The 25,290-nt window shown below is 44.3% G+C and overlaps 2 protein-coding genes across 7 annotated transcripts in view; both read left to right on the top strand.

Moving 5' to 3' along the window:
• Positions 1-9,816, top strand: part of AK7 (adenylate kinase 7) — a 53,926-nt gene extending 44,110 nt beyond the window's left edge. For 2 of the 3 annotated variants that reach the window (XM_082616802.1, XM_082616803.1), the window contains exons 15-18: positions 3,204-3,401; positions 5,626-5,846; positions 9,054-9,212; positions 9,515-9,816. In XM_082616802.1, the coding sequence (XP_082472928.1) occupies positions 3,204-3,401; positions 5,626-5,846; positions 9,054-9,212; positions 9,515-9,553 (617 nt within the window). In that variant the 3' untranslated portion in view covers positions 9,554-9,816. The remainder of the gene's footprint in view (positions 1-3,203; positions 3,402-5,625; positions 5,847-9,053; positions 9,213-9,514) is intronic. The other variant, XM_082616804.1, reaches the window with a different exon arrangement.
• A 13,172-nt stretch (positions 9,817-22,988) lies between these two features.
• PAPOLA (poly(A) polymerase alpha) overlaps positions 22,989-25,290 on the top strand; it is a 58,724-nt gene continuing 56,422 nt past the window's right edge. For 3 of the 4 annotated variants that reach the window (XM_082616798.1, XM_082616800.1, XM_082616799.1), the window contains exon 1: positions 22,990-23,225. In XM_082616798.1, the coding sequence (XP_082472924.1) occupies positions 23,218-23,225 (8 nt within the window). In that variant the 5' untranslated portion in view covers positions 22,990-23,217. Of the gene's footprint in view, positions 23,226-25,290 lie in introns of all 4 variants that reach the window. The other variant, XM_082616801.1, reaches the window with a different exon arrangement.

Here is a 25,290-nt window from a genome sequence, read left to right on the forward strand (position 1 = left end):
TCAGAAAAAGTTAAAAAGTAAAGTTGATTAGTCTAAATAACCAGGTCTGTCCAGTTTATGAGAGTTGATCACTTCTGGGCAACAGTCATTCATTGAAAACCCCATGGTAAATCCTCCTGTTCCCCCTGAGGCAGCTGGATGAAATTCACCCCAACCCAACATCTGTCACGCACCAGGCACCACACAAGATGAGAGCTTATTGAGCCTTTCCACGAGCCTGTGAGGTAGGAATTACTCCCCTGTTTACTTGATCCAGAGCCTGAAGTCCAGAGACTAATCCAAGTCCACTTCGCTGGTAAATGGCAGGGCTTGGATTCAAACTCAGGTCTTCTCATGCCACTGCCTCCAAAAACCAGAATTAATGAAACCCCTCCCTAAGATAAGAAAATGGAAACACAAGAGGTAAGCTGCTGCATTATTCTTAGTCCTGATCCACTGGGCTGCCCTCTCTTTGTTGGATAAGGTCCAAACATGTCTAAGATGTAATCTCTTTGGAATGTTTAGTCTGTTCTTTTCAATTAGCCTCTTTCTAGAAATTGTCATTATTTTCTATCTTCCAGAAAGAAATCACATCATTGTCTCATTTGTGCTGAGGGATTTTAGTCTGTGGCAGTGACTGAGACACGTGAGGCTAATGCCATTGAAAGAAGAATTTATTACTCACATTTCCCCAGAGAAGGAACTGTGGCAACCATGCAGGGCCACATGGGGAAGCACCAGGCTTGGTCAGGAGGCAGGGGAAAGTCTAGGACACAGCCTTTCTTGGGGTTTCCATGGGAAAGGCAAAGCAGGGCAGAGTAAACAGCTTTTTTAGAGAGTTGACTAGTGTGAGTAGTTGCAGTGGGCTTTGGTCTCTAGTTGCCTGGTCCTGGCCCTGGGATGAGTTAAGGCAGGAGAAATATTGGCTTGTTATCTGAGTTACATAAAGGGCGTGGTTGGCTTGCATATGTGAGGCGTGCTCTCACTTCAAGTGAATTGATTACTGTCTTCAGAGGTAGCCCTGGGAGGGGCATTCTCTCCCTAGGTCTGTAAGCAAAAACATCATAAGATACAGAAAATAATAAGCATGCTTAATATCAGCATCAGTGCTTGATTTGAATGATGAAATATTTGATTGTACAGTAATTCAGTCCTAGGTGGTATTATCTCTCATTGATAAATCATTGCATTTTATCACTGTTAGCGTATGTCCATTTTGATTCTTTTCAGATCTGTTAGTTGAAGGAGACAAGTTTAAAGCTATACCTATGTGATGAATATGGAAAAATGTGTTAAGACATAGATTTTTCACATGGCTCCAGATAGACCTCTTTGCTGTATACAATCTCACCAAGCAGAAATCTATTCCTTATTATGTACAGTCAGCCAGTTCAAAGACAGTAGATGTCCTGAATAATTATCTTGAGATACTGCAAAATCTTGAAGTTCTTTCTGAATCACAAAAGAGAAAGGACTTTAAAAAATATATCATCTAGTGGGAAATGTATTTCATCATATTAAAACTCTGAAAATTAGAAGCCAAGTATATCACTTATTATTTGCAATATTTTATTAACTAGAATCTTCCATCCCCCCCAATCACTGGAAAAAAAGATACAGTACTACATCATGTAATTCTTAGATTATGAACAGAATTATTAAGTTTTGATCTACATGTCTGAGATCACAGAGCTTAAATAGATTCAATTTCTGGTGAATTTATTGACATAATTTCAATTTAAGTACAGTACCAGCATGTGGGGCTCCAGATGTCTTCTTTCTTTTGAAAAATATAGCTACTCATGCAAATCAAATGGTAAAAGATGAGCATTGAAACTAAAGTAAAATAGGTCAGCAGAGTGGTAATATCAGACAATGATTATGAGTTTATAAGATCTTATTCTGTAAGCTCTGTCCTCAGCCTTTGTTTTCACTATTTGCTTTCACACGAAGCAGATGAAGTTCACATGTGTTCCACGCCCCCTGGTCAGCACCCCACTATGGACTCTACCTGACACACTTATTTTTCTCACCCACTCAAGAAAGTTTATTAGGGGCTTCCCTGGTGGCGCAGTAGTTGAGAGTCCGCCTGCCGATGCAGGGGACACGGGTTCATGCCCCGGTCTGGGAAGATCCCACATGCCGCGGAGCGGCTAGGCCCGTGAGCCATGGCCGCTGAGCCTGCGCGTCCAGAGCCTGTGCTCTGCAACAGGGAGAGGCCACAACAGTGAGAGGCCCGCGTACCGCACAAAAAAAAAAAAAAAAAAAAAAAGAAAGCTTATTAGAATGCAGTTAAGTGAGAATGGCATTTTTATGTGGCAAACCAATACAATTTTAGAATAAAAATTAAATCAGTCCCAATCTTTGCCAGGCTCTTATAGGCAGCAAGTTATTTTCAATACACCTGGCTACTGATCTGGGCACCAGGGTACTCTGGTCCTCTTGAGAACAGCTGAGAACAGTAACTCGCCTAGAAAGCTTATTACACAGATCTACACTTTAATTATTCACTCATTCATTCATTCACTCCACAAATATCCACTGAATTTGTGCTAGGCGCTGGAGAAACAGCTGCTTTTACAGTTTAAAAGAAAACTGCAGGTGGGTGAAATGATCACTGTCATTAATATGATCCGTGTATCAAATATTCGATAAGCATTGGCCATGTTTTACTGAACATAGATGTTTCATAGCCCATGGCATGAAGTGAGGGAAGAGCTCAACTCATGGAAAATTTAAATCCCAGGAAGGTCTCTATTTTTATGAAGTTGGCGAATCAGCCATGAAAGCATTTCCCTCATAGCCTTGAGTCTCTTTGGGAGCCTGTGATATTGTACTGGAAAAGTGGCAAGGTGATGACAGGTATCATAGGGTTATTAGAGATTTGCATTTACAATTTCTGCTGTTTTAATTTAAAAAAAAAGAAGAAGGAAGGAAGGAAGGAAAGCAGAAAGGAAGGGAGGAAGGAAGGGAAAGAAAAATAATAGATCTCACAAAATGCCCATTGATTGGGCTTCATAGTGTGGTCTCTGGAAACATGGGTGATGGGCATGCATCTGTCCTCCATGAGAGGCAGCAAGAAGGCCAACCTGCCAGGCCCTTTGCCGTGACAGGAGATCCCACCTGGTAACCAGACATTCAGTCGAGCGGTGACCCGTCCACCAGCACCTGCTTGCGAGCTCCGCAGTCACTGTGTTAACCCACGAGCTTCTCCTTCTCTCCAGAATTCGTTTGTTCACTGGATGCCTCCGATGAGTTCCTCAAGGAGCGGGTGATGAATCTCCCTGAGAGCATCGTGGCGGGGACCCACTACAGCCAGGACCAGTTCCTCCGGGCTCTGAGCAACTACCGGGACATCAACACTGAAGATGAGACTGTCCTCAACTACTTTGATGAACTTGAAATCCATCCGATACATATTGGTATGAAACAAACTCAAGGATAACCTGCAAGTGGAGCAACGCTGCTCGGGGTCAGGACCCCCGGCCAACTGGGTGCACGCTTTCATAGGGCTGGGGGAGGGCGGGTCGGTATAACCATGTGCCTGGGAAGTCACAGGAGAAGACAGAGGAGTTGTCTACTTGAGGATTTGGTGGTGTGGCGGGTGTTATTGCCATATGAAAACATGCGGATATATTATGAAGTTGAATACCAAATTGGCATTTTAAATTTAATTTTATTTATTTAATTTTTAATTTTTAATTTTAATTTTAATTTTTTACCAAATTGGCATTTTTTAAAGGGCACTTCAAAGATATGCGGTTTGCTGCCAGCTGCTTTGGGCCATCTTCCCAGTATCCTTGGGGGCAGCGTCCTGTCCCCATAGCATTGCAGGGCACTGGTGCTCTTCACAGAGCCCCTCCTGGCCTTTAGACCAGCCAGCTGGCCCCTTAGCTACTCAGAAATCAAATAGCTCTTCATCGCATTCCTCTTGTTTCCTGTAAGCACTTAACTCAGAGCTGAGTACTCAGCGAGCATCCAGTGAATACGATCTCTCATCAACCTCACCTCCACCATCACTGTCCCTGCCTCCAAATCCGATCTGTTGTAGCTGTTTCTCCTCCCCTTGGCTTGATGGACCCCTGAACTTCCTTTCTGATTTTCTGGGTCTTGACACCTCTTCTTCCTCTGGGTTTGGTGAGAAACCGCTAGCCTGGTGGAAGCTTAGCAGCCAGGCTGACCTTTGGGACCTCCCGAGGCCTCTCTTCATCCCCCAGAACCAGCTGAGACAGCATCTGGATACTGGAGTCCTGGGAGGCTTAGAGCTCCTCCTCTCTTCCCCTGCCCTCCCCCCTCCTCTTCCTTCTCCTTCTTTTGGTCTTGATATTAACATTAGTCACGTACTCTGGAGTTTGGACTTTTTTCTATTCAAGTAGGCTAACTGAAACAGTTAATTTTTTATGAATTGGAAATGTATCCTAGGGATTTGCCTGGCGATCCAGTGGTTAAGACTCCGTGTTTCCACTGCAGGGGGCATGGGTTCGATCCCTGGTCTGGTCCGGGAACTAAGATCCCGCATGCCAGCTGGTGCGGCCAAAAAATTAAATTAAATTAAAAGAAAATAATAATCCCAGAATCAGGAATTCCCTGGTGGTGCAGTGGTTAAGAATCTGTCTGCCAATGCAGGGAACACGGGTTCAATCCCTGGTCCGGGAAGATCATACATGCCGCGGAGCAAATAAGCCCGCGAGCCACAACTACTGAGCCCACGGGGCACAACTACTGAAGCCCTCGCACCTAGAGCCCGTGCTCTGCAACAAGAGAAGCTAACGCAATGAGAAGCCCGTGCACCGCAACGAAGAGTAGCCCCAGCTCGCTACAACTAGAGAAAGCCCATGTGCAGCAATGAAGACGCAATGCGGCCAAAATAAATTAAAAAAAAAAAAAAGTGTCCTAGAATCATTGATTCTCAGAAACAGAAAACAAAAGAAACCTGGAGGTCACCCAGCCCGGCCTCCAAGTACAGGACTTCCTTCTGTGGAAACCCCCAAGTGAGGTGCCTCAGTCTCTGCTTGAATGCTTCCCGGGGTGGAGAACTCATTCCTTTTGAGGAGGTCCACACCCCCATCCATCCACTCAAATCAGCGGCGACTCTGTCACAGCTCAGACCAGAGACCCAGTCTTGCTCCCTGTGACTCCCAGAGACCAGTCTGATATTTGCCAGTGAGACCAGAAATTCTAAACTGTGCTGGTAACTAGAAAAGGAAACCCTCATATGGTAATTTACACAATCTACCATCACAAGATTATAGTAATAGAATTTTCCCAAAAATGGACTTAGAATAGATTGCAGGCAGGACCAGATTATATATATATTTTTTAATTTATTTTTTGGCTGCATTGGGTCTTCCTTGCTGCACGCGGCCTTTCTCTAGTTGCAGTGCGCGGGCTTCTCATTGGTGTCTTCTCTTGTTGCAGAGCACAGGCTCTAGGCGCGTGGGCTTTAGTGGTTGCAGCACGTGGGCTCAGTAGTTGTGGCGCACGGGCTTAGTTGCTCCGCGGCATGTGGGATCTTCCCGGATCAGGGCTGAAACCCGTGTCCCCTGCACCGGCAGGCGGATTCTTAACCTCTGCGCCCCCAGGGAAGCCCCAGGACCAGATTATAAAAGTCTGTATTGCTCTCTTCCTCTCTTCTGGTTTTTAAAGATGTAGGAAGACTCGAAGACGCTCAGAACAGACTTGCTATCAAACAGCTCATCAAAGAGATTGGGGAGCCTCGCAATTATGGTTTAACGGATGAAGAAAAGGCAGAAGAGGAGCGGAGGGCTGCCGAGGAACGGCTGGCCAAGGAGGCCATGGAGGAGGCAGAGCGACAGCACAAGGAGGCTGCGGAGACCGCAGAGAGGATCGCTCGCTGGGAGGAGTGGGTGAGTGCGTGCGCATGCGTCGGGGCGGGGGAGTGGGTAGGGGGGTGGGGCTTCCCATCCCGCTAATAGACAAATGTCACAGAAATACCCCAAACATTTTGTTGTTGTTTTTTGTTTTTGTTTGTTTTGTCATATGTACCATTTCTTTTTCTTTTTTTAAGATTTCTTTCATATGTATCATTTTTTAAAAGATGCCCCGGTCTTTTGCTTAGGGTAAATAATAACAATAATAACAACTAGCCATTGACATAGCATTAACAATACACATCGTTGTAAAAGTGTGCCATGTGCTGCCTGTCAACCTGGTGATTTCATTCGGTTTTCCTCCATTTACCCATCCAACTTGGGGGGTCAGCCTCATTCTACCCTTCTTCTCCAAATCACTGAGTTTTATCTGTTCTGCCTCCTAAAACAGCACTCACATTCACCTGCAGGGCTCCCTTCTCCTGACCAGGGTGCCAGAACGATGTGGTGCCTTCTGGCTGGTCTCCCCAGCTCCACCCTCCATCTCCAGTCTGTTCCCCCGCTGCTGCCAGGTGATCCTTCTAAAATACAGATCTAGGCTTCCCTGGTGGTGCAGTGGTCAAGAATCCGCCTGCCAATGCAGGGGACACGGATTTCAGCCCTGGTCCGGGAAGACCCCACATGCCACGGAGCAACTAAGCCCGTGCGCCACAACTACTGAGCCCGCACGCCTAGAGCCCATGCTCCGCAACGAGAGAAGCCACTGCAGTGAGAAAATGGCACACTGCAACAAAGGGTAGCCCCCGCTCGCTGCAGCTAGAGAAAGCCCGGCGCAGCAACAAAGACCCAACGCAGCCAAAATAAATAAATAAATTTATTTATTTATTTTAAAAAACAAAAAATAAAAAAATAATATACATATGTGGACTTCCCTGGCAGTCTAGTGGTTAAGACTCTGTGCTCCCAATGCCGGGGGCACAGGTTCCATCCCTGGTCAGGGAAGATCCCACATGCCGTGGAGCGACTAAGCCCATGTGCCACAACTACTGAGCCTGCGCTCTAGAGCCCACGAGCCACAACTACTGAGCCCGCGTGCCACAGCTACTAAAGCCCGCATGCCTAGAGCCCATGCTCCGCAACAAGAGAAGCCACCGCAGTGAGAAAATGGCGCACTGCAACAAAGAGTAGCCCCCACTCACCACAGCTAGAGAAAGCCTGGTGCAGCAACAAAGACCCAACACAGCCAAAAATAAATAAATAAATTTATTTAAAAAAACAAAAAATAAAATACAGATCTGGACTTTCCTGGCAGTCCAGTGGTTAAGACTCGATGCTCCCAATGCAGGGGGCACAGGTTCCATCCCTGGTCAGGGAAGATCCCACATGCCTCTTGGCAGGGCCAAAAAAAAAAAAAAAAATACAGATTCACCACATCCATTCTATGTTTAAACTCTTCACAGGCTGTTCATCACTGTTCAATGAAAGTCCAAACTCCTTATTGTGGCCCCCAAGGTCCTCTGTGACCTGGCTGCCTCTAATATCTCGTGCATTTAAACAACGTGTCATCTGTGCGATTAACTTCTTCCCTTGCTTCAAGTCTTTGCTAAAAGTCATCTTTCTAATGAGGCCTTTCCTGGACACCATATTTAAAATTTCAACACCTGCCCCACTGCATAACACGTCCTATCCCTTTCTATACTTTTAAATTTCCCTCTTGGTGCTTCCCTGGAGGCCCAATGGTTAAGGCTTCTCGCTTCCCTGTGCAGGGGACACAGGTTCAATCCCTAGTGGGGGACCTAAGATCCTGCATGCCAAAAAACCACAAAAACAAAATAAGTAAATTTCCCTCTTTGCATTTATTCTACCTAAGGCATTATGTATTTTATATCTTTATCTTGTTTCTTGTCTTTTGGCTGCACATTTAACTAATGTCCATGGCCAGGAGTGGGCTGGACTGATGGGCTTAAATCCCACCCAATCCACTAGACGGAGAAGGGAGATTTCTCAAAGGAAATCTGGAATTATTAGTCCTGAGAGAGGGGGGCTGTATGCTGAGCATAACACAAGTCCACCAGATCAATACCTTCGAGACTTTCTATTAGCACTTTTTTTTGTTTGTTTTTTTGGCTGTGTTGGGTATTCGTTACTGCACGCAGGCTTTCTCTAGTTGCGGCGAGCGGGGGCTACTCCGCATTGAGGTGTGTGGGCTTCTCATTGCTGTGGTTCCTCTCTTGTTGTGGAGCACAGGCTCTAGAGTGCGTGGGCTTCAGTAGTTGTGGCGTGCAGGCTTAGTTTCTCCGCGGCATGTGGGATCTTCCCCAACCAGGGCTCGAACCCATGTCCCCTGCATTGGCAGGTGGGTTCTTAACCACTGGACCACCAGGGAAGTCCCTATTAGCACTTCTATGATTCTGTGATCCTTCCTTCCTCTTTCTTTCCTTCTTTCTTTCTTCCTTCCTCCCTTTCTTTCTTTCTCTCTTTCTTTCTCTCACTTTGATTCATCTGGGCAGCTAAAATTATTTTGGTTTAAGAAGTGAGGTAGGATCATCATCATTACCACCACCATCATCATCATGATCACCATCATCATCATCATCTTTTTGCCTGTCCTAGAGGGATTTGGATTGCCTAAGTAATTAAGAAAGTGAACATACTAGAGGATGGACTTGAGGATATGGGGAGGGGAAGGGTAAGCTGAGACAAAGTGAGAGAGTGGCATGGACATATATACACTACCAAACGTAAAATAGATAGCTAGTGAGAAGCAGCTGCATAGCACAGGGAGATCAGCTCAGTGCTTTGTGACCACCTAGAGGGGTGGGATAGGGAGGGTGGGAGGGAGGGAGACGCAAGAGGGAAGAGATATGGGAACATATGTATATGTATAACTGATTCACTTTGTTATAAAGCAGAAATTAACACACCATTGTAAAACAATTATACTCCAATAAAGATGTTAAAAAAAAAGAATGTGAACAAAAGGGGTGATAAATAATAAAGATAAATCATGCTGGAAAAAAAAGAAGAAGTGAAGTAGGGGTCCAGTTTATTATTTTCTATATGACTAGGCAGTTGTTAAAACACCATTTACATCTTTTCCTTGTCAATTGGAAATGCCATCTTTATCATAACATGATGAACATTTATAGCAGCATCTACTTCTAGTGCACTCTGGCGTGAGTCGTATGAAACCGTTCTTCTTTTTCCATCTATTTATTACACCCCTGAATGTTCTATTTGTAGAGTAAACAACTAGAGGAAGTTAAAAGAGAAGAAAAAGAATTACTGGAGGCCCAGTCTATTCCCTTGAGAAACTATTTAATGACCCACGTTATGCCAACGCTTATGCAAGGTCTGAATGAGTGTTGTAAGATCAGACCCGATGATCCTGTTGATTTTCTGGTAAGAGATTGAAGGCTTTTTTTTTTTTATATCAATTTGAAAATAAAATATACCCAAATCTAAATGAAAAGCCAGTTGAGACAGAGAAATTGTGTGTCTGGTTATTTGGGAAATAGCCTCTAACACCTTCATCACAGTTTATAATAAGATTTTTGTTACTCATTTGAAAACAAAAAATTGGTGCACTTTCATTTTTAAATTGTAAACATTAATAGTACAAATTAATGTACTATTAATTCTAAATTGTAAATTAACAGTACATTCTAAATTGTTGACTTATTTTTCTTTTTTCTCAATTACAGGCAGAGTATCTTTTCAAGAACAATCCTGAAACGCAGTGAAATTTTAAAGATCTCATGTCATATTCTTTTACAGAGCTGGAGATGACTTTAACATTGTAATTTGAAAAGTTGCTTTAAAAAATTCTTTTCTAGTTTTGAGGAAATTCTTTTATTCTCCCTGCAAACAAATATTTTAGTAAGTAGATTCATTATAAAAAGCTCTATGGCAACGAGTCACTACTTCATTAAAACCATATTTTGAGAGGTAAATTGTTAAAGTATCTGTGCATAGCTCATGGGATAAATATTGATTTAATATTTCATTCTTTGTCTGAGTATTCTGTACACTAACGTTTATAGTAATTTAATTTATAGCATGAAGAAAATCAGACTATGTATTATTCTAACATGTAAGCTAATGAATTTATGTGATTTGTTATGTCCTCAATACTAGTGGTGTTAGAAACGGAAATAAATTAGAACAGTTTATGCTTTTTGAGTCACAGTAAGTCAGACATGTTTGGTTTCTGCAAGGTTGCTTTTTGAGTTCAAGGTCAGCACCCAACCTATGAGTCAGAGAGAATGCTAAACCTCTTGGTAGAAAAATTCATGTAACAAGATGAATAATTTTTAATATCTGTGATAATTAGAAAGTTGCTAAATATTTTTAACAAACTAACTTTACCATATAGACATAAACAATCAATCCCTATGGCCTTTTCAGCTCTAAAGATCCTATAATTCCCAGAATTACACTGGATGAGAAATCAGTTTAGGTTTATCTTAATGGCATATATATTTCATTTCTTTAAATAATGAAATCTGAATATAACGGCACTATTCTTTTGTGTGGCAAAATATACACAACATAAATTTACCATCGCAACCATGTTAAGGTGTACAATTCAGTGGCACTAAGTACATTCATGATACTGTCCACTTATCACCACAATCTAGCTCCAGAACTTTTCCATCACCCCAGTTGGAAGCCCTGTACCCATTAATCAGTCACTCCCCATTATCCCCTCCCCTCAAGCTCCTAGCAAACACTAATCTGCTTCCTGTCTCTATGGATTTGTCTATTCTGGATATTTTATATAAATGGAATCATGCAATACGTGGCCTTTTGTGTCTGGCTTCTTTCACTTAGCATGTTTTCAAAGTTCATTCATGTTGTAGCATGTATCAATACTTCATTCCTTTTTATGGCTGAAACATATTCCACTGTATAGATAGACCATATTTTGTTTAATCATTCATGTGTTGATGGACAGTTAAGTTGTTTCCACCTTTTGGCTGTTGTGAATAGAGCGGCTATGAACATTTGAGTGCAACTTCCTCTTTGAACCCCTGTTGTCAATTTTCGGTAGAGACCTAGGAGTGGAAATATTGTCATATGGTGATTCTGTATGGGGAACTACCAGACTACTGGGTGTGTAGTAGTATCACTTTGTAACTCAGCATCTTTTCATGTGCTTGCTGGCCGTTTGTGTATCTTCTTTGGAGAAATCTATTTTCGAGTCCTTTGCTCACTTTTTATTTGGGTTGTCTTTTTGTTACTGAATTGTAAAAGTTCTTTATATATTCTGGATAGAAGACCCTTATCAGATATGTGATTGGCAAATATTTTCTCCCATTCTGTGGCTTGTCTTTTCATTCTCTTGATAATGCCCTTCAATGCACAAAAACTTTTAATTTTGATGAAGTCCACTTACCTATTTTCTTTTACTTCACTGCACTCTTTTTGATCCTTATTTTAATCGAAAACACTAAGTAGCTAAAGAGAATACCTTTTGGACAGTTTGAAATCACTGGTCTGTATAATAGTTACATTTTCATGCCTTCAGGGTGGTTACGTCTCGTGACCTTGCTTCTTGGTTCACTGAGAAAACCCAAGCAATGGAAAGAGAACTTCTACATCCTCCCACTGCAGACCTACTTCTGCCTTCCCTTCTGCTGCAGAGAACTGTCTGTGTTCCCACCTAAGATTAACCTGTGCCCTGAATCCCATCTCTTCTCACATAATCCGATTCTGCTCCTATAATCATCCCTTCTCTCTCACAGCTTGATTTTTCCCTCTCCTCTGGATCATCACCCTTAGCTTCAAACTTATTCTCCTAACTCCCATACGTCAAAACAAGACAAGACAAAAACCCAATTCAAATGGAAAAACCCTCCTAGACCTCCACATCCTCCTCCAACCACAGGCCCCAAATTCTTGTCCTCTTAACAGCCAGGTTACCGGTGACGTCCACATTTCCAAACCTAATTGTTAGTTCTCGGTCCTCATCTTCCTTGCCCTCTCCGATCATCTGACACATTTTATCATTTCCTCCTTGAAACCCTCTCTTCCCCCAACCTGAACGTCTAACAGCCCCTCAAACTTTAGCATAGCCAATACAGCTCCTGATCACTCTCTTCCTTCCCCTCACCTGCTGCTCCCACAATTTCCAATCTCAGGTATTGGCAACTCCATCCTTCCAGCCGCTCAGGCCCTAAACGGTGGAGGCATCCCTGGTTCTTTTCTTATTCTCTTACCCCATATTCCATGTCTCAGTGCATCATATTGGCCCAACTTTCAAAACATATCTGAAGTCTGTCTGCTGCTTACTCCTCCAACATTACTGTCCTGGCCTGCTCCTTTCTGTGACTTCTTTCCACATCCCAACAGGGAAATCTTGTTAAAACACAAGTCAGATCTGCTTAAAGCCCCCCAGTGCCTTCCAATCTCACACGGACGGGCCTTCGAAGCCTGATCCAGTCTGACCCCTCGTGACCTCACTGCCCCCTCTCTAAAATCTTCATTGCCAAGTACACTCCGTGTTGGGCCCTTGGCCTGGAAAACTTGGCTCCCACATACCCACGTGGCTCACCCTCACTTCATCTGCGGCTCAGCTCAAATATCACCTCCTCAGAGAGGCCCCCCGGATTGTCCTCCCAATGACATCCCACGCTGTTCCGTTTCTCTGCTGACACTTGACATCATTTTATATGCCCATGTACTTATTGTCTGTATCCCTGACTAAAATGTAGCCTCCACGGAGGCAGGGATTTTGTTTTGTTTTTCTGTCTCTCTACAGACTAAAAAATTGCATAGCACATGGTAGAGGTACAATAAATATCAGTGTATGAAGCTGTTTAACTGAAATTTTGCTACACAGCTATGTTTTTTATAACTAAATCAAATCTCTAGTTATTCAACAAAGTCCGTAGTCTACTTATATTTCTATATGGCTGTGACAGAACACTTAAGTAACTCTGAGGGTCACCAAGATGCTTCACTGAGTGGCATCAATTTTGGTGACTTTGCTATGGAGTCTGGCCCTCAGCCATGCAAGTTTATTTATTTATTTTTTTTTCTTTTTGCGGTATGCGGGCCTCTCACTGTTGTGGCCTCTCCCGTTGCGGAGCACAGGCTCCGGATGCGCAGGCCCAGCGGCCATGGCTCACGGGCCCAGCCGCTCCGCGGCATATGGGATCCTCCCAGACCGGGGCACGAACCCGTATCCCCTGCATCGGCAGGCGTACTCTCAACCACTGCGCCACCAGGGAGGCCCATGCAAGTTTAGAAGAGTGATTTCAGTAGTGTTTAAGGATAGATAGGACCCTGAGATGCTGACATGTCTTAACAAATCTCCTAAGAGACCAGCAGAGAAGACAGAGTACCAATTTATTTACAATGAGAAACATAGTTGAGTGAGCTGAGACTGGCACCCACTTCAGCAGTACATTCTCTTCTTGGAAGCAGGTTATAGGAGAAGCCAAATGATCAGAAGTGCTTGGTGAATGCAAAACCAAGACAAGGCATGAGTGCTGGCTGGCTTGATAGATCCAACCCTGCCGTGCCGGCCAAGCTGCTCTAGTGCTCTAGTCCTTGCCGGCAAGATGCGCTTCCCCAGACATCGTTTGGATGGGCAGCGATGATTTTTACCCCTGTGACTCCCCTTGACATGTTCTTTTTCCAGATATATTAATATATTCACTCTCCCAGGTCTTTGTAGGTTAGGAGGCATTTACTTTCTTTAAGGTGACTTTTTGTATTTCTGGTTTGATCCATTGTGTCATTTTATAATTAGGCCCTCTGAAGTCAATTCCCGCCCCCCCCCCAAATCTGAGTAGGCCAGCCTGTCACTGCTAAGCCTCCTCTGTATATACCTGTAATTTTTTTTTAATTGAAGTATAGTTTATTTACAATGTTGTGTTAGTTTCGGGTGTACAGTAAAGTGATTCAGTTATACATACATATATATATTTTTTCAGATTCTTTTCCCTAGAGGTTATTACAGAATACTGAGTGTAATTCCCTGTGATGTACAGTAGGTCCTATATACCTGTAGTTTTGATAGACATTATTATATATACCTACATTTTGGATAAGCATATTCCTATATTACTTATACAGAGCTGGTATCATTTACAATAACATAGCTAGGGACAAGCTAAGAAAGATGTATAAGTCCTCTACATTGAAAATTTAAAAACACTGCTGATAGTAATTAAAAATGAAATAAATGGAGTGATACACTTTTTTTTTTTTTTTTTTGCGGTACACAGGCCTCTCACTGTTGCAGCCTCTCCCGTTGTGGAGCAACAGGCTCCGGACGCGCAGGCTCAGCGGCCATGGCTCACGGGCCCAGCCGCTCCACAGCATGTGGGATCTTCCCGGACCGGGGCACGAACCCGTGTCCCCTGCATCGGCAGGTGGACTCTCAACCACTGTGCCACCAGGGAAGCCCCCACTGTTTCTTTTTAAATATTTATTTATTTACGTGGCTGCGTCAGGTCTTAATTGCAGCATGCGGGATCTTCGTTGTGGCATGCGGGGTCTTTTGTTGCAGTACGTGGGCTTCTCTCTAGTTGTGGTGCACAGGCTCCAGAATGCACGGGCTCAGTAGTTGTGGTGCTGGGCCTTAGTTGCCCCACAGCATGTGGGATCTTAGTTTCCCGACCCGGGATCGAACCTGCATCCCCTGCATTGGAAGGCGGATTCTTAACCACTGGACCACCAGGGAAGTCCCGAGATATACTGTTAATGGCTTGTAAAGCTCAATATTTTTAATACTTCAATTTTTCTCCAAAATGATCTGTAGAGTCAATGCAGTCCCAATCAAAATCCCAGTGTGTTTCTTCCTTCCTTTCTTCCTCCCTCCCTCCCTCCCTCTCTCTCTCTCTTTGGTAGAAATTGATCATCTGTTTCTGAAATATATATGGTAATGCAAAGGACCTAGAATATAGAATAGTCTAGACAGTTTTGAGGAACAGCAAACCTGGAAGACTTCACTCTAAATATTAAGATTTATTATAAAGCTACAGTAATTAAGACAGACACATAGATCAATGGAACAGAATAAGGAGTCCAGAAACATATCCACATATTTACAATCACTTGATTTACAACAAAGGCCCTATTGCAATTCAATGGGGAAAGTATGGTCTTCTCAATAAATTCGGCAGGTCATTAGGAGATCTATATATTAAAAACAAATAAACAAACAACCCCCCCCCAAAAAAAAACCACCTTGACCTCTACCTCACAGTATATACAAAATTACTTTGAGATGGATCTTAGACCAAAATGTGCAAGTCAGAATAATAAAGCTTCCAGAATAGAATAAAACATAAGAGGAATTCTTCGTAACCCTGGAGTGGGCAAAGATTTCTCAAGACAACATTAAGAGTGAAAAGACAAGCCTCAGAATGGGGAAGATATTTGCAACACATACAAATGACAGAGGTCTTGTACTCAGAATATGTTAAAAACTCCTATAAGTCAATAAGACTGAAAACTCAATTTAAAGGTAGGCAGAAGACTTGAGTAACCACTCCATAAAAGGGGATATCCAAATGATCAATCAGCATATTGAAAAAGACTGAAAGTCATTAATCATCAGAGAAATACAAATGAAAACTACAATAAGATTCCATTATGATACTACCCTTTGGCCAAAATTAAATGAACTGATAATACCGAGTGTTGATGAGGATGTGGAGCAACTGGAACCCACCTATAGAGTGGAATATAGATTGGTGCTCATCCTTTGAAAACCATTTGGGAGGACTTAATAAAGTCAAATATAGGTATACACATGACCCAGCAATTCCATTCCTGGTTATATACCCAAGACTGCTTATATCTTCAAAAAGACACGTACAAGAATGTTCAGAGCAACATTACTCACAAAAGCCCCAAACTAAAAACAACCAAAATGTCCATGAATAGGAGAAAGATATGCTGTGGTATCTACAATAGGAGAAAGATATATCCTCATAGTATAGAGTACCACATTGAAATGAAAAAGAGTGACTCTTACCTCCGATAACATGAAGAATCTTACAGATGAAATGTTGAGTGAAAGAAGTTAGATACAAGGGTAAATACCGTATCTGAAGTTGAAAAACAGATATAACTAGTCCATAGTGGACTAGTCAGAAGAGTGATTACCAGGTAATGGTGGTGTTGGTGGCAATAGAGGGTTATCCACTGGGAGGAAGCCTGCTGGGAGACTGGACATTTTCTACATCTTGATTTAAGTGATAATTACATTGGCGTGTACATGGATAAAACTTCATTCCACTCAGTAGGGGGTGCTACAGAGATGGGGAACAAGCACAGATGCCTTAGTATTTGTACACTTTACTGTATAAGTCGTACTTTAATAATCTTTTAAAAAGGAGTTGGCACTCTACCTTAAAAAATACTAGAGTATACTATGTTTCCTTAAAGTTAAAAAAAAAAAAAACAGAAACTCTTCCTTAAAATATAGATTTGTTCGTAGAGTTCCTTAGGTCCACTTCAGGAAAGAAAAATACCATTTGAATACCCATAAAATTTTTTTGGAGTACTTTATATTAAAAAAAAAAGGAAGTTAATCAAAACACCATTCAAATTCTTTATTTAGAGTGTATTTGGGAGTGGCACAAAGTCAGTTTAGTTGATATGGCAGGCAAGACATCCCCCAGTGCTCTCTGCCTGCTGGTGTTCATGCCTTTGTGTAATCCCTTCCCTCTGAGTGTAGGTGGACCCTGTGATTTGCTTCCATCCAATGGAATACAGCAAAGCTTAGCTTAGAGAGGATTGCGAATGAGATCATGCCAGCTGACTCTATTGCCTACTGGGCTTACATTCTTTAACAGAGCAGGCTGCTGTGTGGGAGAGGCCCACATGGACAGGGACTGAGAGGGGCCTTAGCAAACAGCCAGCAAGACACTGATGCTTTCAATCCAATAGCTTCAAAGGACTGAATCCTGCCAACCAACACGAGTGTAGAAGTGGATCCTTCCCAGTTGAGCCTTCAGATGACACCCCAGTCCTGTTTGACCATGAATGTGGCTTTGTTGACAGACCCTTAAGTAGAGGATCCAGCTAAGCCATGTCCAAATTCCTGATTCACAGAAACTGCTGGATAATAAACGTATGCTATTTAACTAGCTTAAAGTTTGTGGCAAATTGTTAACACAACAAGAGATAACTGATATGATTGAATAGGCATCCTTACCTTCCAGGCATTAACAATCTGAGATGATCACTGTTATGGACTCAATTTTTTAAAAAAATATATTTATTTACTTATTTATTTTTGGCTGCGTTGGGTCTTCGTTGCTGCACACGGTCTTTCTCTAGTTTCGGCGAGCGGGGGCTACTCTTCATTGCAGTGCGTGGGCTTCTCATTGCGGTGGCTTCTCTTGTTGCAGAGCATGGGCTCTAGGCATGCAGGCTTCAGTAGTTGTGGCACATGGGCTCAGTAGTTGTGGCTTGTGGGCTCTAGAGCGCAGGCTCCGTAGTTGCGGTGCATGGGCTTAGTTGCTCCGTGGCATGTGGGATCTTCCTGGACCAGGGCTCAAACCCATGTCGCCTGCATTGACAGGCAGATTCTTAACCACTGCTCCACCAGGGAAGCCTGCCAGGCACTGTTTTGTGCTTTGTTTAAACAGGGTCCCTACCTTCATGGAGCGTAGATTTTAATGAGGATCACAGAATAAATAGTAATAAAAAAAATTAACAAGAAAGTTTTGGTTATGTGATAAGGACCACAGTGCAAATAAACACGATTTAGATCAGGTGGTCTGGGAAGGTATCTCTGAGGCAGTGACCTTTGAGCTTGACAGACAGAACAAGCGTCAGAAAAACTGGGGCAGCATACGGATGTGGACAACCATGTGGAGGTTCTCAGGTGGAAAGGAGCTTAGCTGTTTAAGGAAAAGAAGAGAGTCCAGTAGGGTTGAAGCACAGCCAGGAAAGGGGAAGAGTTTCACATGCAGTTGGAGAGAAAATCAAGAGTCAGATCATGCAGGGCTTTGTAAGTGCCTGTCAAGTTCATTCTTGTGCTAAGAGAAATGGGAAACCATTCTACTCAGTTTTGATGCAGGGGAGGGATAATATCTAGAGAATGTTTTAAAAGTTCCAGCTGCTGTCTATGGAGACTGGACTGGAGAAAAGCAGGAATGGAATCCAGAGAAGTCCTGAGGCTACTGCAGTGGTCTACGCTAGAACAGACAGTGGCTAGGATTAGGGTGGTGGCAGAGGAGATGGGGAGAAGGGGATGGATTTCAGGTGGATTTGGAAGGTGGAACCAGTAGGCCTTGATGATGGATTGGATATAAGTAGTGAGGGAAAGGAAGGAATCAAGGATGCTGACGTGTTTTGGCTTAAGCCTGGAGGATGACTGCACTGTTGACTGAGAGGCAGAGACTAGAGGAAGCACAGGTTTGGGGCCGGTTCTAATCAACATGCTACTGTGGTCCTTCTGGAACCGAGTAGGGCCCTGTGGGGCCCCCAGGCACTGAAAGCAAGTGAGGCCTGGGCACGGAGGCCTCCTTTTGTCCACCATTTCTTATAGGCAAGACTCCAGTCTCCGTGACCTTCCCGGAGTTCCAAAGGGCAGATTTGAACAGTTGCTAATCAAGGAAGGAGCAGAAGAAGCTCATCAAGATTAAGAGACAAGGAACTTCCCTGGTGGCGCAGTGGTTGAGAATATGCCTGCCGATGCAGGGGACACGGGTTCGAGCCCTGGTCTGGGAGGATCCCACATGTCGCGGAGCAACTAGGCCCGTGAGCCACAACTACTGAGCCTGAGTGTCTGGAGCCTGTGCTCTGCAACGAGAGGCGGCGATAGTGAGAGGCCCACGCACCGTGATGAAGAGTGGCCCCCGCTTGCCGCAACTAGAGAAAGCCCTCGCACAGAAATGAAGACCCAACACAGCAAAAATAAATAAATTAATTAATAAACTCCTACCCCCAACATCTTCTTAAAAGTCCTAACAAGATCAGTGAAAGAAAAAAAAAAAAAGAATCTGCCTGCCAATGCAGGGGACACGGGTTTAAGCCCTGGTCCGGGAAGGTCCCACATGCTGCGGAGCAACTAAGCCCGTGCACCACAACTACTGAGGCTGCACTCTAGAGCCCGTGAGCCACAACTACTGAGCCTGAGCTCTAGAGCCCGTGAGCCACAACTACTGAGCCTGCGCTCTAGAGCCCGTGAGCCACAATTGCTGAGCCCATGTGCTGCAGCTACTGAAGCCCGCGCGCCTAGAGCCCGTCCTCCGCAACACGAGAAGCCACCGCAACGAGAAGCCTGCACGCCACAACTAGAGAAAGTCCGCACATAGCAACGAAGAGCCAGTGCAGCCAAAAAAAAAAGAACACAAAAGATTAAGACCACCTGACACAAGATTAAGGGAGTGCAAGCCCTGCTCACGCTCTAATCTTGTCAGATAAACCCTTTATCAAAGGCTCTGGGGTTGGGACACATAGTTTTTTGAGGCAGAAGCCTGGTGTGTACCCCTTTGCCTGGCAAAGCAATAAAGCTATTCTTTTCTACTTCACCCAAAACTCTGTCTCCAGGATTTGATTTGGCAACGGTATACAGAGAGGCCAAGCTTTTGGTAACACTTCCTTTCATGCAAATGATAGAAGACACGTTCTTCCAAACATCAACATCTCAAAGAGGAATGAGAATTTAATAAAAAGACAGCTCAAGAGTACAGAACTATTAGATGGAAGTGCTTATGTTATTATTTTGACTTTAGTGACTCATAAGTCTGCTTTTTGATTGGAATTTTTTTTCCTTTTCTTTTTGGCCACACCAGACAGCATGCAGGATCTTAGTTCCCCCACCAGGGATCAAACCCGCCCCCGTTGCAGTGGACGCACAGAATCTTAACCACTGGACCACCAGGGAAGTCCCTGATTGAAAATTTTAAAAAGTATGCACCATTAGTAGCCAAGTGAGTCATTATAGTTTATTATTCGGATAAAGATCTCTGTATCATACAATATCTCCAGCGATCACCTCCTAAATGACACTGAAACAATCCAGGTAGTTCCCAATATGTGAAGAGATTCAAAAATGTTTTCTGTGCATTGTTTCGATTTGCATGCACTGTGGTCCTAAGAGAACCAGTCTAGAAATCTTCCCACTATTTATGACATTGTTGTGTGGAAAATGCAATCTGAATACTTCAGATATCAGTAGACAACATCTTCCCCTTCTCTTAGCTGCTGGTGGAAAGCAGGCCCTGGGGCAGGGCAAAGGCTGCAGCTACAAAGCAGCCTCCTCAGCAGCAGCTGGAGAGAGTGGGCAGGGACTCTAAGAACATGTACAGCAAGGCTACCACAACGTGGATATTGTCTTAACCAAAACACTGGTAACTGGCTTTATTTCACTCTCCACTTTCCTTGGCTCAAATTATATCCTTAATTGGGTTCTAAACGTTGGGGATTTGTGACCACCTAGCTCACTACTCATTTGTGAAACAGGAGTTGGATCAGATGGTAGTGGCCAGGTGTATGTAAGGCCCTTCCAGAACTGAAACAGCATTCTAAGATATGAGCAAGTTGCTTTCAGAGTTTAGAATCTCTGTTTCCAGCCCTGACTTCTCTCCTCAGCTCCTGGAGTATGTTTTCAATAGCCTTATAGACTTTTCTGAAGGTCCCACAAGCACTTCAGAATCAACCCATATCAAACCACTCTCACAATCTCATCCCCGTGCCCCGTTATCCTCTTGTTTCCTATTTCATTTATTCCCCACCCCCCAGAACCTTTGTAATCATCTTTGTCTTCTTCCTCCCCTCCCCTCCCCTCTTGAAACTAGGATTAACCACATTGCCTAAATCTCTCTCAAATTGGTCCCGTCCTTTTTATTTCAAGCTTCATCATCTCTTACCTGAATATGGCAAGAGCCACCTCATCTTTCCTCCAACTTCAAAACGTCTGGCAGTTCACAGCAGTTAAAAAAAAATTATTTAGCTTTTATTTTATTTATTTTTGGCTGCGTTGGGTCTTTGTTGCTGCGTGCGGGCTTTCTCTAGTTGTGGAGAGCGGGGTCTACTCTTTGTTGCGGTGCGTGAGCTTTTCATTGCAGTGGCTTCTCTTGTTGCGGAGCACGGGCTCTAGAGCGCGCCGGCTTCAGTAGTTGTGGCGTACAGGTATAGTTGCTCCGCGGCATGTGGGGTTTTCCTGGACCAGGGCTCGAACCCGTGTCCCCTGCATTGGCAGGTGGATTCTTAACCACTGCGCCACCAGGGAAGTTCCCATTTGGGAAGTTCAAATTGATTCCCTACCCTTTTATCTTCCCACAAATATCAATGTAATCTTCCCGTTTTAAAACTTCCAATGTCTTCCCCATTCACAAAAAGATAAAATCCAAATCTCTCAGAAAGGCTTCAGGTCTCAGGTCAAAGATCAGCTCCTCTGAGAGGCCTAGTTTGAGCACCCTATCTAAAGTTGAACTGCCCCATAATTTTATCATCTGATTTATTTTATTCATGGTTCTTATTACAATCTACAATTCCCTTACCTCTTCAAGTGCTTATCTGCTCCCACTCCCCAGAATGTAAGTGGGACAGTGTTAGTATTTGACAATCATCAGTGCCTATCTTTATGAGTAATTTTTAAGACCATAGCTTTAATATTTTATTGATTCTACTGGATCTCAGATTTTCAAAAATTTTGACAGGTCTATTACTGGGCCCCCACCTAAAGCTACAAGAGGGTAAGGGAATAAGTAAAATTGAGAATCAAATACAAGTCTGTCTCCAGATCATTGCTGTTCCATAGAAATCATGGCCACATACATAATTTAAATTTTTCTAGTAGCCACATTTTAAAAAGTAAAAACAGTTGAAATTTTCATATTTTCTTTAATGCACTATTTCCAAAACACAATATAAAAAAATTGTCAGTGAGGTATTTCATTCTTTTGTTCATAGTAAGATCTCTGAAATCTGCGCGTGATTTGTACTTATATCTTAAATGAACTAGCCTCATTTCAAGTGCCGGCAAGCCCATTGTGACAAATGGCTACCTTATTGGACAATGCGGGTTTGGATCCTGTGCTTTTCCCACTGAGCCGCTCATTAGTCCTAGAACGCTAGTCCCACTAGACTTTCTGTGAAAAAATGGAAATCTTTTGTCAAATTTCCTGAGGAGTTACAAGTGCATATTTAAAGAATTTAGAACTTCAACTTTCCCACATTGGATGCCCCCCTTCCCCTCCATTAATCTTCTGTGTGACGCTTTGGAACGCGTTCTAAATTCGAAGAGGGAAAGAATATCAGAGTCAAGTCAGTCTCAGGCATTCTTTATTAAACTTTTGCTGGAGGTGTGCAGGTAACTCCCAGGTCCCACCCCATGGAGAGAAGGGGTTGCAAAACACAGCCTCAGGGAAACTATGGGCGAAACGGCCTTTGCTAATATCCCAAGGCTTACTGCCACCTACGTTTCTACTGAAGGACAGCTTTATAGTGAGTTCCAGTGCACCAACTGTTAGAAATAAATTTAGCTCCTGTTCTCGAATCTGCTGTCATCACAGTCCTATCCAGCAAATTTATTCATTCAACAGATATTTCCTGAGCGCCTGCGTACACCTTAGTGGACAGAACAACTCCAAAGCTCCGCGCCGGGGGAACCAAGTCTAGCGGGTAAGACGGGAGTCCTAGTGACGTCTCTGCGCCCTCTGTCCCCGGCAGTGCCAAGCACCCTTCTTGCATTATCCCATTAAATAGGCGCCACTACCCTAGGAAGCAGGCATTTACTCTCACTTTGCAAAAAATAAGAGGCTGAGTAACCTGTTACAACCCAGTGTCCCCGTGCTGAGCCCAGCGCTCGGCTGGCACCCGGGGCACGCGTGGGCGCCTCGGTTCCCTCCAAGCGCCTCCACCGACGCGGTCCGAGGGGAAGCGCAGGCGCCGCGACCTCGGGCGGAGAGAACGGCGGGACCTCACAATGCACCGGAAGCGGCGCCTCTCCGGGGCCTTCCTCGCGCCTTCCGGGCTGCATCGCCCCCATCGGCGACAAGAGCGGCCCGGCAGGAGGGACACCCCCGAGCCCAGAGCCTCCCAATCGGCTCCCACCCATACGCCCTACATGTGCCGCGGAAGCCGGACACAACTGGGGCGGAAGCCGCCGGAGCGCCTGCCGGCGTACGAACTACCCTTCCCGTGAGGCTTCGCGGCGGGCCGGGCGGCTGCTGCGCAGGCGCACGCATAGCGTGTGTAGCGGCGTCAGCGGTTCTAGAACGTTGCTGTGGTAGCGCTCGGGCGCCATGTTAGGACGAAGGGGAAGGAGGAGAAGCGCTTAAAGCGGCGGGAGCGGGTGCGGGAGTGGGGTTGGACCCAGGGCTGAGGCAGGCCCCCCCCTCCCTCCCGCCTCAGTGGATCATGCCCAGGGCGGCAGCGGCGGCGGTTGCGGGGGGGAAGTGACTGGGCGGTGCCGGCGCAGGAGACGATGCCGTTGTAAGTGATTTGTATTCTGTTTTCTCTCGCACGCCGGCGGGGCCTTGGGGGCGTCGGGGGAGGGGAGGGGGAGGGGGGCGCGCGAGCCGGGCCCTCGCCCCGAGGGGGAGGCGGGCGGGACTGGGGCTCTTCCTGTTTCCTCTCCCACTCGCCGCCGCACTTCCCCTTGTGTTCGGTTCCCGCTTCCCCCCACCCCTTCCTGGCTTCGGTGGCTGTCGGGCCGGGGGCCTTCCCCTTCCGGAAGGGCCGGAGGATCTTCTAACCCTACTGCTCCCGCTACTCGGCCTCGTCCGATAAAAGAAAGGGGGGAAAAAAAAACCCCGGTGCCCAGCTGCCGGGGAGGAAGGCCCTGCTCCTCGCGGGGTCTGCACACGGGGTTTGGGCTCGCCCCCCGGCGCCTCTCAGGCTCGTTTCTCTGCTTCTGTTCCCGGCCTAGCTCTCCCTCCCGTTTCCAAGATGCCCACTTCGTGCGCCAATGTTAACCCACTTCCGCGTCCCAGCTTGCCTGAGCACGAGTTAAAAGCCCAGTTTTGAGCGCCGAGCCCAGCTGTTCGAACATCCCCCTCCCCCCGCCTCCGTTTCCTCCAGCCTTTCGGCTGCCAGGAGAGGGGCACTTTCCTGGGTGCCCCCCGTCGAAAGGCGTTGCGTTACGTGTTGCTCTCCCGGTGTTGTTTCGATAGGGTCGCCGGATTTCATCTTGCTTCCGTCTTTCCATCTGCAGTGATACTTTCTGTTCTTCTGATGGTAGACTTTTTCTTATTGTAGTTCATCTATGCCTTCTAATCTCACTAGGCCTGCATCTTATACTTTCTCTCCCTTGTTGGGTTTTTTAAAGAAGTTTTCTTTTTCTTTTCTCTCTCAAAGAATGGGATGTAATTTGAGAACTCATTGTTGATCGAAAGATTACAGCCTTTTTTTCTGCGTGTATACAGCAGAGTAGAGGCCTAAATCGTGAGACTGCATTTCTTCCATTTTTGAAGATTCAAGGGTAAGAGATGGGGGGCCGAGTTCTCTTTGTAGCCCCGAAGCATGTAATTGACCCTTGAAGTTTTCCTTAAACGCAGAATAAAGATTTTGGGGTTTCTAGACACCTAACGTAGCACCTCACGCTTATTTTATTTTATTTTTTAAGTAAAAACAAGTTCTTTTCTGCAAATATCACTGATTATAGTTTTACAGTTTTATTTATGTATGTGTATATGTGTGTGTATGTCTCTCTTTACAGGTGAGGCTCTAACTTTGAAACAGGCTTTAAAGACATCTGTCCCATTTTACACGATATTTTAAAAAGGAATTTCATGCTCCTTCCTTCTCACCCACTCTAGTCATTTTGTTAAGAGGCCTATCAACATATTATTTCTGTAATGAGGATATTTGTTAATTTTAATTAAATATAGCAGACCTAAAATCTTTTAAGGTGCAAGGTTCTTGTTAATTGAATCATCCTTTTAAGGAACAATAAAAAGGGTTACTAGGAGAACCGAGTCTAAGCAAGATTTTTGTGACATTTTTCAATTCAGCAGCAATTAAAGTAAACCTAAATGTTTGCAGTAATGCCATGTGACTTCTTTGTGTTAGCTCACATTTTATTGCTGTTTTGGAAAAAGGACTTCTCTTTCTGATAATCATGTCAGTATTAAAAATTGATCAGTAATAGGAAATGTGTGCCTTAAAGGGCTTTAATGAAGAAATAATTTATGTCTTTTCAGAAATTAAAAGTTCTTTTATACCTGCTTTTTCCCAACATGGTTTGAGGAAGGGAGGTATACCTTTCCTTTAAAGACCTAAGTGCTTCACATTCTTTGGAAGTTAGTGCAAATGTTTAAAATGGAAGACAAAGTGAAGGCAGCAGATTCTCACACGTGGATATTGTCTTTCTAGTGTGTTTCTTGAAATGTGAACAATATGGCCAGTTTTTCATTAGCTTTTCTCTTATTGTTAACCCTATGTGTACTATAGTCCTTTTAAAGTAAACTAAAAGACCATAGACTGCCTAGTTAAGTAGGCCTTTTTTCTCATCAGTTTGCTTTCTTTGTTTTTCATGTTCTGGTGTCATTAATTTTAT

The sequence above is a fragment of the Mesoplodon mirus genome (genome assembly GCF_964341445.2).
Source record: "Mesoplodon mirus genome assembly, chromosome: 4".
Taxonomy (NCBI): Eukaryota; Metazoa; Chordata; class Mammalia; order Artiodactyla; family Ziphiidae; genus Mesoplodon; species Mesoplodon mirus.